Genomic DNA, 17100 nt, shown 5'->3' with positions numbered 1-17100 from the left:
GATCATGGACCTATTGATATAACACATCTGGATGTTGTAGATTTCTTCAAAAATCCTGAAGGGAGAATCGATCATTTAATTAGGGATGGAAATGTCCAAAATTATTTAAGTTATGTTTTTGCGAGTGTTTAATTTTTAATATGTTTAAGTTGAGTATTTTACTTTTAATGAGTGTTTTACCCTTAATATGTTTAAGTGTGATATTCAATTTTAGATAAATTACATTGTTTTGTTGGCTTTGTAATATGCCTTACTATGTATTTTGTTTTTGAATAAAGAAAAATGGACATTCCCATGTCTATGATTGGATCCAAGATTGATGATGAAGATTTTTGTCCGTAGACAATGCTACAACGTACACTATACTTAAAGAAAGAAAATATTTTTCTTCTTTGATAATGTGTGAAGCTAACATAAATGCGATATCTGGTAGTACAAGATTGATTGAAGGCTCTAGAATAGCTAATAAATAATTGATTGGAGGAACACAGTTTATTATAAAAGATGCATTATTTTCTTCCAAGTCTAAAAGAAACTTATTAAGTTTAAAGATATTCGCTGTAATGGATATCATATTGAGAGAACCAATGAAGGAAATATTGAATATCTTTATATTACAAGAATAATTATAGGCAATAAATGTGTGTTAGAAAAATTATCTGCTTTTTCTTCCAGATTGTACTACACAAAATATTAGTGTATTTGAAACACATTTTATAGTAAACCAGAAGTTTACTGATCCTAATACTTGTATTAATTGGCATGATCAGTTAGGCCATCCTGGTTCAATAATGATGCAAAGAATCATTGAGAATTTACATAGACATCCATTGAAAAATCAGAAGATTTTTCAATCTAATGAATTCTCTTATGCTGCCTGTTCTCAAGATAAATTAATTATTAGACCATCACCAGCTAAAATTGGGATTAAATCTCCTACATTTTTAGAATGAATTCAAGGTGATATATGTGGGTCTATTTATCTACCATGTGGACCATTTAGATATTTTATGGTTTTAGTAGATGCATCAACAAGATGGTTCCATGTGTGTTTATTATCTACTCGCAACCTGGCGTTTGCAAGATTACTCTCCTAAATAATTCGATTGTGAGCACAATTTACAGATTATACAATTAAGACAAATACGTCTTGATAATGCTGGTGAATTTATGTCTTAGGCTTTTAATGATTATTGTATGTCAATCGGAATAACGGTTGAAAAACCTATTGCCCATGTTCATACACAGAATAGTCTAGTAGATATCATTTATTAAAGGCCTCGAATTGACTGCTAGACCATTACTTATGAGAACAAAGGTCCCAAGTTCTGCTTGGGGACATAATATTTTACATGCAGCAGCACTTGTACGCATTAGGCCAACAAGTTATCACAAATTCTCCCCTTTACAATTGACTTTTGTCAAGAGCCAAATATTTCTCATTTAAGAATATTTGAATGTGCGGTATATGTTCCAATTGCTCCACCAAAACGCACTAAAATGGGTCCTTAAAGAAGATTGGGAATATATGTTGGATATGAATCTCCTTCTATAATTAAATATTTAGAACCATTAACAAGAGATTTTATTTATGACACGATTTGCCAATTGTCATTTTGATGAAACAAAATTTCCAGCATTAGGGGGACAAAATAGGCAACTGGAAAAGGAAATTACTTGGAAAATATCATCATCATCTTATCTTGATCCTCATCCTAAACAATGTGAACAAGAAGATCAAAAGATTATTCATTTGCAAAATGTAGCAAATCAGTTGTCAAACACATTTACTAATTCAAAAAGAGTGACTAAATCTCACATACCAGTTGCAAATGCTCCAATTCGGATTGCTGTCCTTGAAGGACAATTACCTGTAGCAAATGAATCTAAGGCACGTTTAAAGCGTGGTAGACCAGTTGGTTCCAAAGATAAAAATCCTCGAAAGAAAATAGTAGCAAATGACCAAGATGCTTACATCAAGGAGGCAAGTTCTCATGAAGAGAATAGAGACATAATTAATCATGAAACTCTAGAAGAAGTTCAGGTACCTGAAACTAGTAAGAATGAAGAGATCTCAATAAATTATGTCTTTACAAGAAAACTATGGAATCTAAAAGAAATAATTGTCGACAATATTTTTGCATACAATATAGCGCTTGATATTGTAAATAATAATGATGATCTTGAACCTAAATTTGTTGAGGAATGTAGACAAAGTGAAGATTAGCCAAAATGGAAGGACGCAATCAAGACAGAACTGAATTCGTTAGAAAAATGTAGAGTTTTTGGACCTGTAGTTCGAAGTTAGAACATCTAAAGATGTAATGCTAGTAAGGTACAAATGGGTATCTGTGCGAAAACGAAATGAGAAAAATACAGTTGTAGGATATCTTTTAATCCGGTCATTATCTCGTTTAATTCAACCAGTAATAAAAGATTCCAATAATCTTTTATTACTCAAGTAATATGAGAGGTGATATAGAGGTTATGCGATCACCGAGTCAGAGGGTAGAAATCCTATTTTTGTTCTAATTTTATTCTTATTTAATAAAATTTTTGGACACAATTGCCCTCATTTTGATGTCAAATAACAATTAACCCAACTTGTTGAATGGCTTCTTTAACCTCATTAATTAATTATTTGGACAAAAATATCATATATATATATATATGTTACATTAAAGGTTTAAGGTGAAATAAAATATTTATCTAAAGTTGTTTGAGACAATGATTTAGGCTCCGTTTGGTTGGTTTTTGGGAATACTAATAGAATACTATTATTAGTATTCCCAAAAAAGTTAAACAGTAAAATGCCCAAAAACTCATAATATTATCCAATATTATTCAACTTTTTTTAAACCCCCTAAATTTGTTAATTTAATTAAATACCCCTAAATATTTTTTTTAAATTGCAAAAACACCCCTAAATCCACATTATACCAGATTCCGGCCACCACTGCCAGAAGTTGGCCAGAATCTGATATAATGGCGCACTACCAGCTGAATCTAGCCGGTAGTGTGTCGATCTAGCCTTTTTTCGGCCAGATCCACGGTGGATCTGATCTGGCTAAAAAAGGCCAGATCTAAAGCCAAAGATCTGGCCGTTGACTGCCAGATCTTTGGCCGTAACTAGACGTCAACGATGGCCAACATATGGTCATCGTTGACCATCAACGATGGCCGTATCTTTGGCCATCGTTGACGAACAAATGCGGCCAGAGCTGGCCGTCAATGGCTAGTTCTAGCCGTAGATCTGGCCTTTGCCGGCCAAATCGACGCACGACCGGCAAGATCTAGTCGGTTATACGCTGATACGGCGACTCCGACCACCCTCCGGTGATGGTGGCCAGCTGTGATTATTCAATGGGTGGGTTGGAGGTGTTTTTGTTAACTTTCAAAGTTTTATTATAGGGGTGTTTAATAAATAAACAAACATAGGGGATATTTTTATTAAGTTAGTTTGACCAAGTATATTGCCACATTATCCTTATTTAATTTTAAAATTCCATAGTATACCCTTATTTAATGTTGTACATTTTTTAGTCATTTTATAATAAAATGTACTTATAAGCCACATTTTACCAAACACGTCAACTACTTATTAGTCACTTATAAGTACTTTAACCAAACACGTAATTACTTAAAATTTCAAATGTTTATAAGCTAATTTTAGCTTATAAGTACTTGTTGCTTATAAGCTAATTTTCATAAGCTCAAACAAACACCCCCATTATTTCTTGTCGTTTGATCAAAGTATATAAATAGTAATTGCATTCAATTTTACTCAGTCTAATAAATCATCTTAGACGTATTTATGGAAACCTCCTATGCCCCTCTTCTCATTTTTTCATCGAAACTCTGATGTTACAAAGTGTTTCAATTCAAGATAAATATTTATTTTCTGATAAGAATTGTGTTTTACTATAGAATAATTATTATCGTTAATAATCTTAAAATATAATATTATTTAAAAGATAATATTATCGTTAATGGTCTTAAAAAAAATGCAAACCCTAATCTCATATTAAAGTAGTATGTAAGCCATATAATGCTATACTATATTACTATTAATGCAGTAAGACGATTTTTTTTTAAATGACATACATATATTCTATTTAAAAAATTTTGTGATTCACAAAATCATAGACAAAAAAAAAAAAAAAAAAAAAATTAAATAATAAACATGTTATTTTAATAATATATGTGTATGGTGTTATTTGGTAAATGAACCAAATTACATGTTAACATGTTGCATATATATATATATATTGCCATATATAATTAATACTACATATGAATATATGATACACTATATACAAAATCACATAGAATATGCAACATGTAAGTATACTCAACTCTAAAATGTGAAATACAACATGTGTATATATATATAGTAAAACCTCTCTATAGTGATACTCTATATATGAATAAACTCTACATAGTCATAAAAAATTCAATTCCCAATTTGGGATAGTTATAAATAAGAATAAACTTTACATTGTAATAAGTTATAATTTTTTTAATTTCCGGCTTAAGAAAAGTTGCCTCCACATAGTAATAAGTATCGTATATTGCAAAAAAATATATACTATGTTACATTAAGGTTTACGATGAAATAAAATATTTATCTAAAATTATTTGAGATAATGATTTATGCTTTAGAGTTGTCACTACATCTTTTAACTTGCGGGTAGATTACTTGTTAGCATGAACATCTTTTTGTTGAAACCATATATTTCTACTTTCTCAAGTATGTTTAGAGCTTTTTGGCACAAACTTTTTGTACTTCCGTACTATCATCCTCATGATTATTTCATTTATCTTCTTGTCTAATTATAGTAATGATTTTTTCTTTAGTTAAAACATACATGACGTACTAGGTGGGTTCTAAAACCCTAAAAATTGAAGGATTCTGGAGGGTGGTGGATTTTCCAAAATCTATGGATTTCAACTTTTTTTTTTTTTAAAAACCAAACGAATTATTTTACCAAATTCATGGATTTAATGAAATCATTCATTTAGAATCCCTCAATCCAAACGAGACCTTAATTCTTGGGAGGACTCACTTGTCCACGGTTCTACTTTTTTTTTTCTTTTTTTTTTTTTTTTAAACCAAACGAAGTGTTTTACCAAATCTATGGATTTAACAAAATCATTCATTTAGAATCCCTCAATCCAAACGAGACCTTAATTCTTGGGAGGACTCACTTGTCCACGGTTCTACTTTTTTTTTTTTTAATTAAACCAAACGAAGTATTTTACCAAATCCATGGATTTAATGAAATCATTTATTTAGAATTCCTCAATCCAAACGAGACCTTAATTCTTGGGAGGACTCACTTGTCCACGCTTCTAGTCGTTAANTCACATACCAGTTGCAAATGCTCCAATTCGGATTGATGTCCTTGAAGGACAATTACCTGTAGCAAATGAATCTAAGGCATGTTTAAAGTGTGGTAGACCAGTTGGTTCCAAAGATAAAAATCCTCGAAAGAAAAGAGTAGCAAATGACCAAGATGCTTACATCAAGGAGGCAAGTTCTCATGAAGAGAATAGAGACATAATTAATCATGAAACTCTAGAAGCAGTTCAGGTACCTGAAACTAGTAAGAATGAAGAGATCTCAATAAATTATGTCTTTACAAGAAAACTATGGAATCTAAAAGAAATAATTATCGACAATATTTTTGCATACAATATAGCGCTTGATATTGTAAATAATAATGATGATCTTGAATCTAAATTTGTTGAGGAATGTAGACAAAGTGAAGATTAGCCAAAATGGAAAGACGCAATCAAGACAGAACTGAATTCGTTAGAAAAATGTGGAGCTTTTGGACCTATAGTTCAAAGTTCGAACACCTAAAGATGTAATGCTAGTAAGGTACAAATGGGTATTTGTGTGAAAACGAAATGAGAAAAATACAGTCGTAGGATATCTTTTAATCCGGTCATTATCTTGTTTAATTTAACCAGTAATAAAAGATTCCAATAATCTTTTATTACTCAAGTAATATGAGAGGTGATATAGAGGTTATGCGATCAATGAGTCAGAGGGTAGTAATCCTATTTTTGTTCTAATTTTGTTCTCATTTAATAAAATTTTTGGACACAATTGCCCTCCTTTTGATGTCAAATAACAATTAACCCAACTTGTTGAATGACTTCTTTAACTTCATTAATTAATTATTTGGACAAAAATGTCATGTATATATATATATATATATTAAAGGTTTAAGATGAAATAAAATATTTATCTAAAGTTGTTTGAGACAATGATTTAGGTTCCGTTTGGTTGGTTTTTGGGAATACTATTATTAGTATTCCCAAAAAAGTTAAACAGTAAAATGCCCAAAAACTCACAATATTATCCAATATTATTCAACTTTTTTAAAACCCCCTAAATTTGTGAATTTAATTAAATACCCCTAAATATTTTTTTTCAAAATTGTAAAAACACCCCTAAATCCACATTATACCAGATTCCAGCCACCACTGCCAGAAGTTGGCCAGAATCTGATATAATGGCGCACTACCAGCTGAATCTGGCCGGTAGTGCGTTGATCTAGCCTTTTCCAGCCAGATCCACGGTGGATCGATCTACCATCAACGACGGCCGTATCTTTGGCCGTCGTCGATGAGCAAATGCGGCCAGATCTGGCCGTCAATGGCCAATTCTAGCCGTAGATCTGGCCGTCAATGGCCAATTCTAGCCATAGATCTGGCCTTTGCCGGCTAGATCCACCGTGGATCTAGCCAGCAAAGGCCATATCGATGCACGACCGGCAAGATCCAGTCGGTCATGCATCGATACGACGACTCCGACCACCCTCCGGTTGTGGTGGCCGACTGTGATTATTCAATGGGTGGGTTGAGGGTGTTTTTGTTAACTTTCAAAGTTTTATTATAGGGGTGTTTAGTAAATAAACAAACATAGGGGATATTTTTATTAATTTTCAAATCCTACATTGTAATACTTGCCCAATTCAATTTTTTTTAACTTTTTTCAAAAAACTTTTCTAAAAAATGCAAAAAAGTGAACCAAACGGAGCCTTATACTTTAGAGTTGTTACCATATTTCTTACCTTGTAAGTATATAATAACTCGCTAGCATGGACATCTTTTTGTTGAAACAAAAATATTTTTGTCTCCTCAATAAGCATGTTTAGAGTTTCATGGCATGAAATTTTTTGTATTTCCGTATTATCATCTTCAGGATTATTTTCTTTCTTTTCTTATCTAATTGCGGTAATGATATCTTTTTTGGTTAAAGCATACACTATTTTTTGCTCATTTGGATGGTTGAGGATAACATTAATATCCATTCGATTAGTGTAGTGAAGTTGTCGAATCTGATCACTCAATTCTACAATGACTCTTTTATTCTCCTCATCCACTTCTTTTGTAACTTGCAATTCATCGACATTGGGGTCCTAATTTTGCAGTGCTTAAAACCATTGATAATTATCTGTGATTTCACATCAATTAATCATGCATCAACTACATTTACAATTCCATCAATGACACTTATCTTTGCTGGTTTCAAGACACGATCTTCTTTCCGTTTCAAAAGTAGATAATTGAAGCGCTGAATTGAAATCCTAATACTACTAAAATATGAATTGAAATCCTAATACTATACTACTAAAACATGAATTATAAAATAAGAAATCAAAACAATAATTTTTATAACTACACCTTTATTAAGTTATAACCTTCTCATAGTATTAAAATTAGTTAATCCCGCTATTATGACTATCAAGAGGTTTTACTGTATATATATAGGACAATGCTATTTGGATTAGTTGACCCAGATAAAAATCTTTTTGGGAAGTGAAATTTATAAATTTACCCTTCAATAAAATAAATTTATTTTTGGCTCTTAAACCTTACTTTTTAGAGGGAAAATAATTCCCTCCATTGACATTATGTAAGGATGAGAGAGAAGCAATGATTACTTCAATATTTCTTAGAATGAAAATTCTTGGAAACCCAATCGTCTTAAGAATAAATATTTATTATTACTATTATGTTTCCATAAAACAATGTAGTTTTATAAGACGCATGTTGTTATCAAAAGACATTATTTCTTGTCGTTTGATCAAAGTATATAAATAGTAATTGTATTCTAAGGTTACTTGGGGGTGTTTGTCTAAGCTTATAAGTTGGTTAAACTAACTTATAAGCTCTAAAATTAAGCTGACCTGTTTGTTTATAACTTTTTTGAGCTAATAAGTTGGGGAGGAGATATTTTTTTTTTTTTTTTTCTTATAAGCACTCTGCTTATAAGTTAGTTTGACCAAGTATATTACCACATTATCCTTATTTAATTTTAAAATTCCATAATATACCCTTATTTAATATAGTACATTTTTTAGTCATTTTATAATAAAATGTACTTATAAGCCACATTTTACCAAACATGTCAACTACTTATTAGTCACTTATAAGTACTTTAACCAAACACGTAATTACTTAAAATTTCAAATGTTTATAAGCTAATTTTAGCTTATAAGTACTTGTTGCTTATAAGCTAATTTTCATAAGCTCAGACAAACACCCCCATTATTTCTTGTCATTTGATCAAAGTATATAAATAGTAATTGTATTCAATTTTACTCAGTCTAATAAATCATCTTAGAGGTATTTATGGAAACCTCCTCTGCCCCTCTTCTCATTTTTTCATCGAAACTCTGATGTTACAAAGTGTTTCAATTCAAGATAAATATTTATTTTCTGATAAGAATTGTGTTTTACTATAGAATAATTATTATCGTTAATAATCTTAAAATATAATATTATTTAAAAGATAATATTATCGTTAATGGTCTTAAAAAAAATGCAAACCCTAATCTCATATTAAAGTACTATGTAAGCCATATAATGCTATACTATATTACTATTAATGCAAGTAAGACGATTTTTTTTTAAATGACATACATATATTCTATTTAAAAAATTTTGTGATTCACAAAATCATAGACAAAAAAAAAATAAAATAAAATAAAATAAAATAAACATGTTATTTTAATAATATATGTGTATGGTGTTATTTGGTAAATGAACCAAATTACATGTTAACATGTTGCATATATATATATTGCCATATATAATTAATACTACATATGAATATATGATACACTATATACAAAATCACATGGAATATGCAACATGTAAGTATACTCAACTCTAAAATGTGAAATACAACATGTATGTATATATATATATAGAGTAAAACTTCTCTATAGTGATACTTTATATATGAATAAACTATACATAGTCATAAAAAATTCAATTCCCAATTTGGGATAGTTATAAATAAGAATAAACTTTATATTGTAATAAGTTATAATTTTTTTAATTCCCAGCTTAAGAAAAGTTGCCTTCACATAGTAATAAGTATCTGTATATTGCAAAAAAATATATACTATGTTACATTAAGGTTTACGATGAAATAAAATATTTATCTAAAATTGTTTGAGATAATGATTTATACTTTAGAGTTGTTACTACATCTTTTAACTTGCGGGTATATTACTTGTTAGCATGAACATCTTTTTGTTGAAGCCATATATTTCTACTTTCTCAAGTATGTTTAGAGCTTTTTGGCACAAGCTTTTTGTACTTCCGTACTATCATCATCATGATTATTTTATTTATTTTCTTGTCTAATTATAGTAATGATTTCTTCTTTAGTTAAAACATACATAACGTATTGCTCATTTGGATGATTGAGAAATACATTAATATCCATTCAATTAGTGTAATAAAGTTGTCAAATTTGATCACTAAATTTTACAATGACTCTTTGATTCTCTTCATCCACTTCATTTGTAACTTGCAATTCATTAATATTAGGGATCCTAATTTGGTAATAATTAAAATATTTGGCAATAATATGTGGCTTCATATCAATTTGCTACATAATTTTGTAATGATTAAAACAATTGACAATAATATGTGCCTTCACATCAATTTGCTGCATAATTTTGTAATGATTACAACAATTAATAATAGTTTGTGGCTTCATATCAATTTGACTATGCAACAATTGCATTTACAATTCCATCAAAGACACTTATCTTTGCTGATTTCAAGACACGATCTTCTATTCGTTTCAAAAGTAGGCAATTGAAGTGCTGAATTGAAATCTTAATAGTATTAAAACATCAATTGAAATCTTAATAGTATTAAAACATCAATTGAAATCCTGATACTGTACTACTAAAACATGAATTATAAAGAAATTTTTGTTATCACATATTTATTAAGTTATAACCTCCTTATAGTAATAAAATTAATTAATCCCACCATTATGACTATAGAGAGATTTTACTATACTATATATAAAATTACATAGTAAGTCAATATTATATGCCATATATATATATATATGGAGAGAGAGAGAGAGAGAGAGAGTGCATGTAAAGATATATAGTACGTCAATATTTTCAATGCATTTATCATATATATATATATATATATATATATATATATNATCAAAAGTAGTAATTACAGTTGATGCCTTTTCCTTGCCATATTAGGTATTCAAGTTGGTTGAATAAATTTTTTAACTCTTTTCTTGTAGGTTTCTGGTTGAAGTTAGGGCATTACTTCTGTTGGATGATAAAGATTCTAGTCTTCCTTCAAAATATATATATATATATATATATATATATGTGAAATACAACATGTAAAGATATATACAATACACTATATATATGGTATGTATATGTATAGTACACTATATATATGATCTATTATATACATATATAGTAAGTCAATACTATATACATGTCATACATATATAGTAAGTCACGTAATGTTAAAAAAAATTTATGTACATTGAATTTCAAAGTCAAATTTTCATAGGGTCTTAAAATTTAAATACATAGATTATGTAACATCTTTCAAATAATTTTTTGGAATTTAAGATTGTTTAATAAGTTACATACAGTAGAAGAGATAATTTGAGGATCTAATATGCATATGTATATGATATTTTCTTTTCTTACTAATTACTACTTACTATATATAAACCAATTAATGGGCAGGAGTATTACATTTAAAGTTTTAAAAAGTGAAAATATTATTCATAAATCTAGATGTAATGTCGCAATTTATTCTAATTTTCTAAACTTTTACTTTGCCTACTCATTTTCTATTTTTTTTTTTTAAATTATATATTTCTTCATCAATTATTAGTCTTCATAATTGGCATCCATGTAATCAAAGAATAAATAAATCAATTATTAAAACCTTTTAATAAGAAAAGTATAATAAAATATGAGAGGATCTTATACTACAAGCTTGGTACAATTGAGAGAGATAAGAAAAATAAAATCATAAGATAGCCTCACACATTATACACATTTGTTCTTATAGTACGTTAGAAGAGATTCGAATGAGAAAATTTTATAAGCTTGAGGGCTATTTGAAATGACGTTGTTGATTTAATATTTCATGAAAAAAAAAGCACCACTAATAAGTTCTTAACTAGATAACAAAAAGAGTCACCATGAGAAATTGAAATAATAATAAAAAAAAAAACCTTTTTGTAAATAAGAAATTGAAAATAATTAATTAAAGGAATGGAAACTCATAGATATATTATTTCTCTAATATGCTTTGAAGATGCTGATGATGTAAAGATGAAGAGCTCAAAAAGAGAGAATGACAAATATGTTTCTTTTAATTAGGATAAAACGTGGTTACTGAAATATTAAATTATTAACAAGGATAGTATTGAAAAATTAAAATATTAACAAAATCGCTCATTTTATTAAAACCGATGGATTTGGCAAAATCTGACCTACTAGGTGGGTTCTAAAACCCTAAAAATTGAAGGATTCTAGAGGGTGGTGGATTTTCCAAAATCTATGGATTTCAACTTTTTTTAAAAAAAAAAACCAAACGAATTATTTTACCAAATTCATGGATTTAACGAAATCATTCATTTAGAATCCCTCAATCCAAACGAGACCTTAATTCTTGGGAGGACTCACTTGTCCACGGTTCTACTTTTTTCTTTTTAATTAAACCAAACGAAGTATTTTACCAAATCCATGGATTTAACGAAATCATTTATTTAGAATTCCTCAATCCAAACGAGACCTTAATTCTTGGGAGGACTCACTTGTCCACGGTTCTACTTTTTTTTTTTTTAATTAAACCAAACGAAGTATTTTACCAAATCCATGGATTTAACGAAATCATTTATTTAGAATTCCTCAATCCAAACGAGACCTTAATTCTTGGGAGGACTCACTTGTCCACGCTTCTAGTCGTTAAGCTGAATACTTTTTTACCCCTAATCTATCGCAAAAAGATAGTTCCCCCCTTGGTTTTGGAAACACCCAATGTTACTCCTATTTTTCTAATTCAAGCATTAAAACTTAATCGTGAATGGGTAATATTGTCAATTAATACTGTTATATTAGGTTTTCTATCTCTATGATGTTATAATTGACAAAATTGCCCTTTCATGGTTAAGTTTTAACTTTTAACCCTTATATATAAAAATGTGGTCATATGGGTATTTCCTAAGGGGGTAGGTGGAGAAGGATGTTTCAGGGGTCAAAATGTATTTGGACATGACTTGCTCTTCAATTTATTCAGGAATTACTATCATAAAAACATTTTGACTTTGTTATTCAGATTAGGTGAAGTGAAACAATTTTCAAACAAAACAGGTTATAATTTGCAACTCCGACCAATTAATTTTCACGGGGTGTTTGGTTCAAGGAATATTAGTTACTGGGAATGTTGTATTAACAGAAAGTTAGGGGCCTGTTTGTTTTATTATTTTTGCCCTATCCTATTCCTATCCTACCCAAAATACATATTTGTTTACCTATTTCGAAAATCCAATCATATTGTATTAAACTATTTTTAAACCCCTAGGTTTGTTAATTTAACTAAACACCCCCAATGAAAAAAAGTTTATAAATTGACAAAAAAAACCCCCACCCACCCACATTTGCCAGATTCCGGCCACCACTATCGGAAGGTAGTCAGAATTTAGCGTAATGGCACACTACCGGCTGGATCTTGCTGGCAGTGCGTCGATCTAACATTTTTCAGTCAGATCCACAGTGGATCTGGCCGAAAAATGCCACATCTATGGCCAAAGATTTGGCCGTTGATGGCCAAATTTTTGGCCACATCTGGTCGTCAACGACGACCATATCTTTGGCCGTCGTTGATGACCAGATCTAGCTGTCAATGGCCAGATTTGGTTGTAGATCTGACATTTTCCGACTAAATCCATGGTGGATCTAGTCAGAAAGCTAGGTCAATGCACTACCAGCCAGATCCAGTTAGTAATGTGTCATTACGTCAAATTCCGATCACCTTCCGATGGTGGTGGCCGAAATCTGGCAAAAGTGGGTGGGTGGGGGTGTTTTTATCAATTTATAAACTTTTTATTATAAGGGATGTTTAGCTAAATTAACAAACCTAGGGAGTTTTTTGTTAATTTTTTAATCCTAACTCGTAATAATAACCCAACTCAACTTTTTCAAAAATCCTACTCAAAATAATAAAACAAGCACAACCTAGATTACCTTGAAGATTACTGAGAATCTTTATGGAAATATGTTTGGTTAGTTACAATAAATTGATCGATATGTTATTTAAATTACTAAATTGCCGTTATTTTTAAATATTAATATAATATTATTTTTATTATTAATTTTTAAATAGTTTTTTTAACCTCCAACATTCCAGATTTAGCTAAAACACTCCAACTTATATAAAACTTTAATTTGTATTAAAATCATCCCCACCCACCCCAAGCCACTGCCAACCGCCAGCCACCACCGCCGGCTGCCGTCTACAGTTGTCAGAAGTCACAAAAAATCGCTGGAAGTTGCCGGTATAGCCGTTTTCGGTTATATTAATGGCCAAAAATTGTCAGATGGCTCTAGATCTTAACCTCAGTAATCCAACATTACTGCCAACCTTGGATTACTGCCAACGAAACGCACCCTCAAAGTTTATTGCAGTTTGTTACGACCGAATTATAATAACATTTACAGATTCGATTCATGGCGAGAATGGAATAAAATAAACCATTAATTAATCACTTCTGGTTGTTAGCTTTTCGTAATACGTGATGTTATTTGGCAATACATAATATCAATCTTCACGTGATTGGAGTATTGTCATTTTAACCCAATAGTTTTTTTTTTTAAAATTAATTTGCTGGGTTAAAATAAAAGAAATAATTAAATAGACGAGAACCATATAACACATCCTCAACGGTCATGGCTGACGAATACATTCATAATCTCTTACGTATAATAAAGGATCAACGAGACAACGGCCGCCGAATTTTTGTCTTTGACTGATTAATCCATGACAAAGTTAAGTACGTGATACGTCACTGCTCGCGACTTCACAGGATCTAACTTCATTTAAAATCTCCTATATAATAAACCCCCGCACAGATGGCTCACTGTCCACATAGAACCATTTCAGTATCAAATTAGCTCTAAAAACCCAAAAGGTTCCGAACACTCCCGAGACGTAACCAAAATGGCTACCGCGTAAGAATTTCTCATTCCTCAACTCCAATCTCGCAATTCTGATTGCTAATATGATGAAATTATGATCTTGTTTTCTTATTGGTAGTGTGCAAGAAAATCTTCCTCCAGTTCTGGATTCTAAGGCCGAGCAGCCACCTCTCTTTGATGGAACTATCAGGTTTCACATTTTTTTATTTTTGAGAATTTTTTACTTTCTTTTTGTGCCATTCGGGGTTCAATTTTTTATTTTATTTTCTAACTTGATTTACGTGTGTTGTCTTTTATTTCTTAAGGCTGTATACTTGTTACACGTGTCCATATGCTCAACGAGTGTGGATCACCAGAAACTATAAGGTTATTTAATTATTTTTTACTTTTTAATGATCTATTTGTCTTGTTTTTCTTGTCTAGAAATATTTGTTTGATTTTATTAATTTTCTCTCACTGATTTCTTTGGAATCTGTTGGGCGGCAGGGATTACAAGACAAGATTAAGTTAGTTCCATTAAACCTTCAAGACAGGCCTGCTTGGTATGCACAGAAAGTTTACCGTGTTAACAAGGTGATTTGTTTATGAAAACATTTACCTTTTCTTTTGTTGATTATTGTGGATTTGATAGATTTCTATTACGGAGTCTCCATGATTCATGAATATGTTCTGTTGATTTTCACACGTGCATAACAACAATTGTGAAGCACAAAATAAGGGATAAATAGAATTTTAAATCATTTCAAGAAATGAGCAAGCTTGTACTAGTATCCTCCCGCTTGTTGGGAATATAACATCAAATTCTTTTTTGTTGGTATGAGGCTTGGTCATGATAGTGATGAACTCAATACTACAAAAGGTATCTTTATGTAGGAATGAAATTGTTAGCTTTAGTAAAGTTGATGAATCGGTTTAAGTCCATGACTGATATAGTTTGTTTATATGGAATTGATTGGCATGAGTTATGATTTGGAGTTTGTTAGTAAGAATAATTTTCCAAGAAGTTCTCATGACAAAAATGGGAGGGTTTTGAACAATAGTTGGAAGTTTAGAGTTTCTGAGTGAGCAAAGTGGTTAAAAAAGAAAAGGGTAATTTGTGTTTGTGGATGGCTGTATTTCAAATGTTTATAATCTGTGTGAAGAAATCCCTGAATCAGATGCGATGACAAGGTCCAATACTTAAAGAGGAGGCAGAATCTTATTGCTATGCTTTGATTTACATGGTCATTAAAAATGGTCTCTTTGTATTGAGTTAAATTTCTTTGTTACAAGGAAAAAAAAGAAATTAGTTAAATTATAGGTGGTATGTTTTAGTCTTTATGCTAGACTGTGGTAATTGTTAGGACTATTGAAGTATTTACCGTTTAAAGTTCTTATTTATAGGTTCCAGCATTGGAGCACAACGGCAAAATCATTGGAGAGAGTATTGACTTGATTAAATATGTTGACAGCAACTTTGAAGGACCTTCTGTTTTCCCTGATGTAAGTTGTGCATCCTTTTTTAAAATATTTTTATAAAATGTGCATATTTCATTGCTGCTCTTAATAGAAACTTTAGTATCTCTTAACTTCAGCTGAAGTAATGTTATGAAAATATTGTAGGCTCCTGAAAAGAAAAAGTTTGGTGAAGAATTGTTATCCTACACTGATACATTCAACAGGGATGTGTATACTTCATTCAAAGGAGACCCTGTAAAACAAGCTGGTATGTTTTGAAATATGTTCTATTTCCATGGTTAGGGGTTTTTGTATATAAACTGAACTAAAAAATTTAGAAACTTGGAACAGGTGCCGCTTTCGATTACTTGGAAAATGCTCTTAAGAAATTTGATGATGGCCCATTCTTCCTTGGTCAGTTTAGTTTGGTATGTTAACTTCTCAATTAAGTTAGCTTGAGTAGGCATAGAAGTTGTTTTTGAAATTGTTTCTTATTATAATTATATGATTCGAGTATCATTCTGTTTTACAAATGGATTTATGTGATCGTCAGGCGGACATAGCCTATATTCCATTTGTTGAAAGGTTCCAGATCTTCTTATCAGAAGTATACAAGTATGACATTACAGAGGGTAGGCCAAAACTAGCATCATGGATCGAGGTATGTTGGAAAGCCCTTTTACGTTCTTTCCCAATTGTGCAGGAAGAGATTACTATATTTTAAGATAGTTATAATCATTTATTTAAAAAAAAAATATCCTTATGCAGGAGCTGAACAAGATTGATGCCTTCAAGCAGACAAAAACAGATCCAAAAGAGCTGGTGGAATTTTACAAGAAGCACTTCCAGGTACTATCCTTAGACCAGCCCACGCCTTAACCTTTATAATCTGATTTTGTTAGATTGAAAGCTAAGTTTCTCTTCCTTGCAGGCCCAACAGTAATTTGCCACCAGTTAGACTATGCTAAATAAGTTGGTGTGTTATGAGTGTCTTATAATAAAAGCTATTTATGCCATATGTATCTGTATACTATAGATAATGTGCGAATGTCAGTGATGTATTGCATTTGAATTTGTTTCTTCAGTTTGTATGTTATGCTTACATAAATAAAATTGAACTCTCTTATTGTGTTCATCTTTTATATTA

At 30.6% G+C, this 17100-nt stretch overlaps 1 protein-coding gene across 1 annotated transcript; it reads left to right on the top strand.

Moving 5' to 3' along the window:
- The first annotated feature begins 14454 nt into the window (after positions 1-14454).
- Positions 14455-17100, top strand: LOC116127703 (glutathione S-transferase L3-like). The gene is made up of 10 exons (XM_031413344.1): positions 14455-14549; positions 14635-14706; positions 14822-14882; positions 15003-15089; positions 15900-15998; positions 16119-16221; positions 16305-16381; positions 16507-16614; positions 16722-16802; positions 16885-17100. The coding sequence occupies exons 1-10, from the start codon at positions 14539-14541 to the stop codon at positions 16894-16896; spliced, it is 711 nt and encodes a 236-aa protein (XP_031269204.1). The 5' UTR covers positions 14455-14538; the 3' UTR covers positions 16897-17100.

The sequence above is a fragment of the Pistacia vera genome, unplaced genomic scaffold (assembly GCF_008641045.1).
Source record: "Pistacia vera cultivar Batoury unplaced genomic scaffold, PisVer_v2 Contig194, whole genome shotgun sequence".
In the NCBI taxonomy this organism is placed as follows: Eukaryota; Viridiplantae; Streptophyta; class Magnoliopsida; order Sapindales; family Anacardiaceae; genus Pistacia; species Pistacia vera.
Note: the sequence above shows the minus strand (reverse complement) of the source record. Positions and strands in the feature narration are given on the sequence as shown.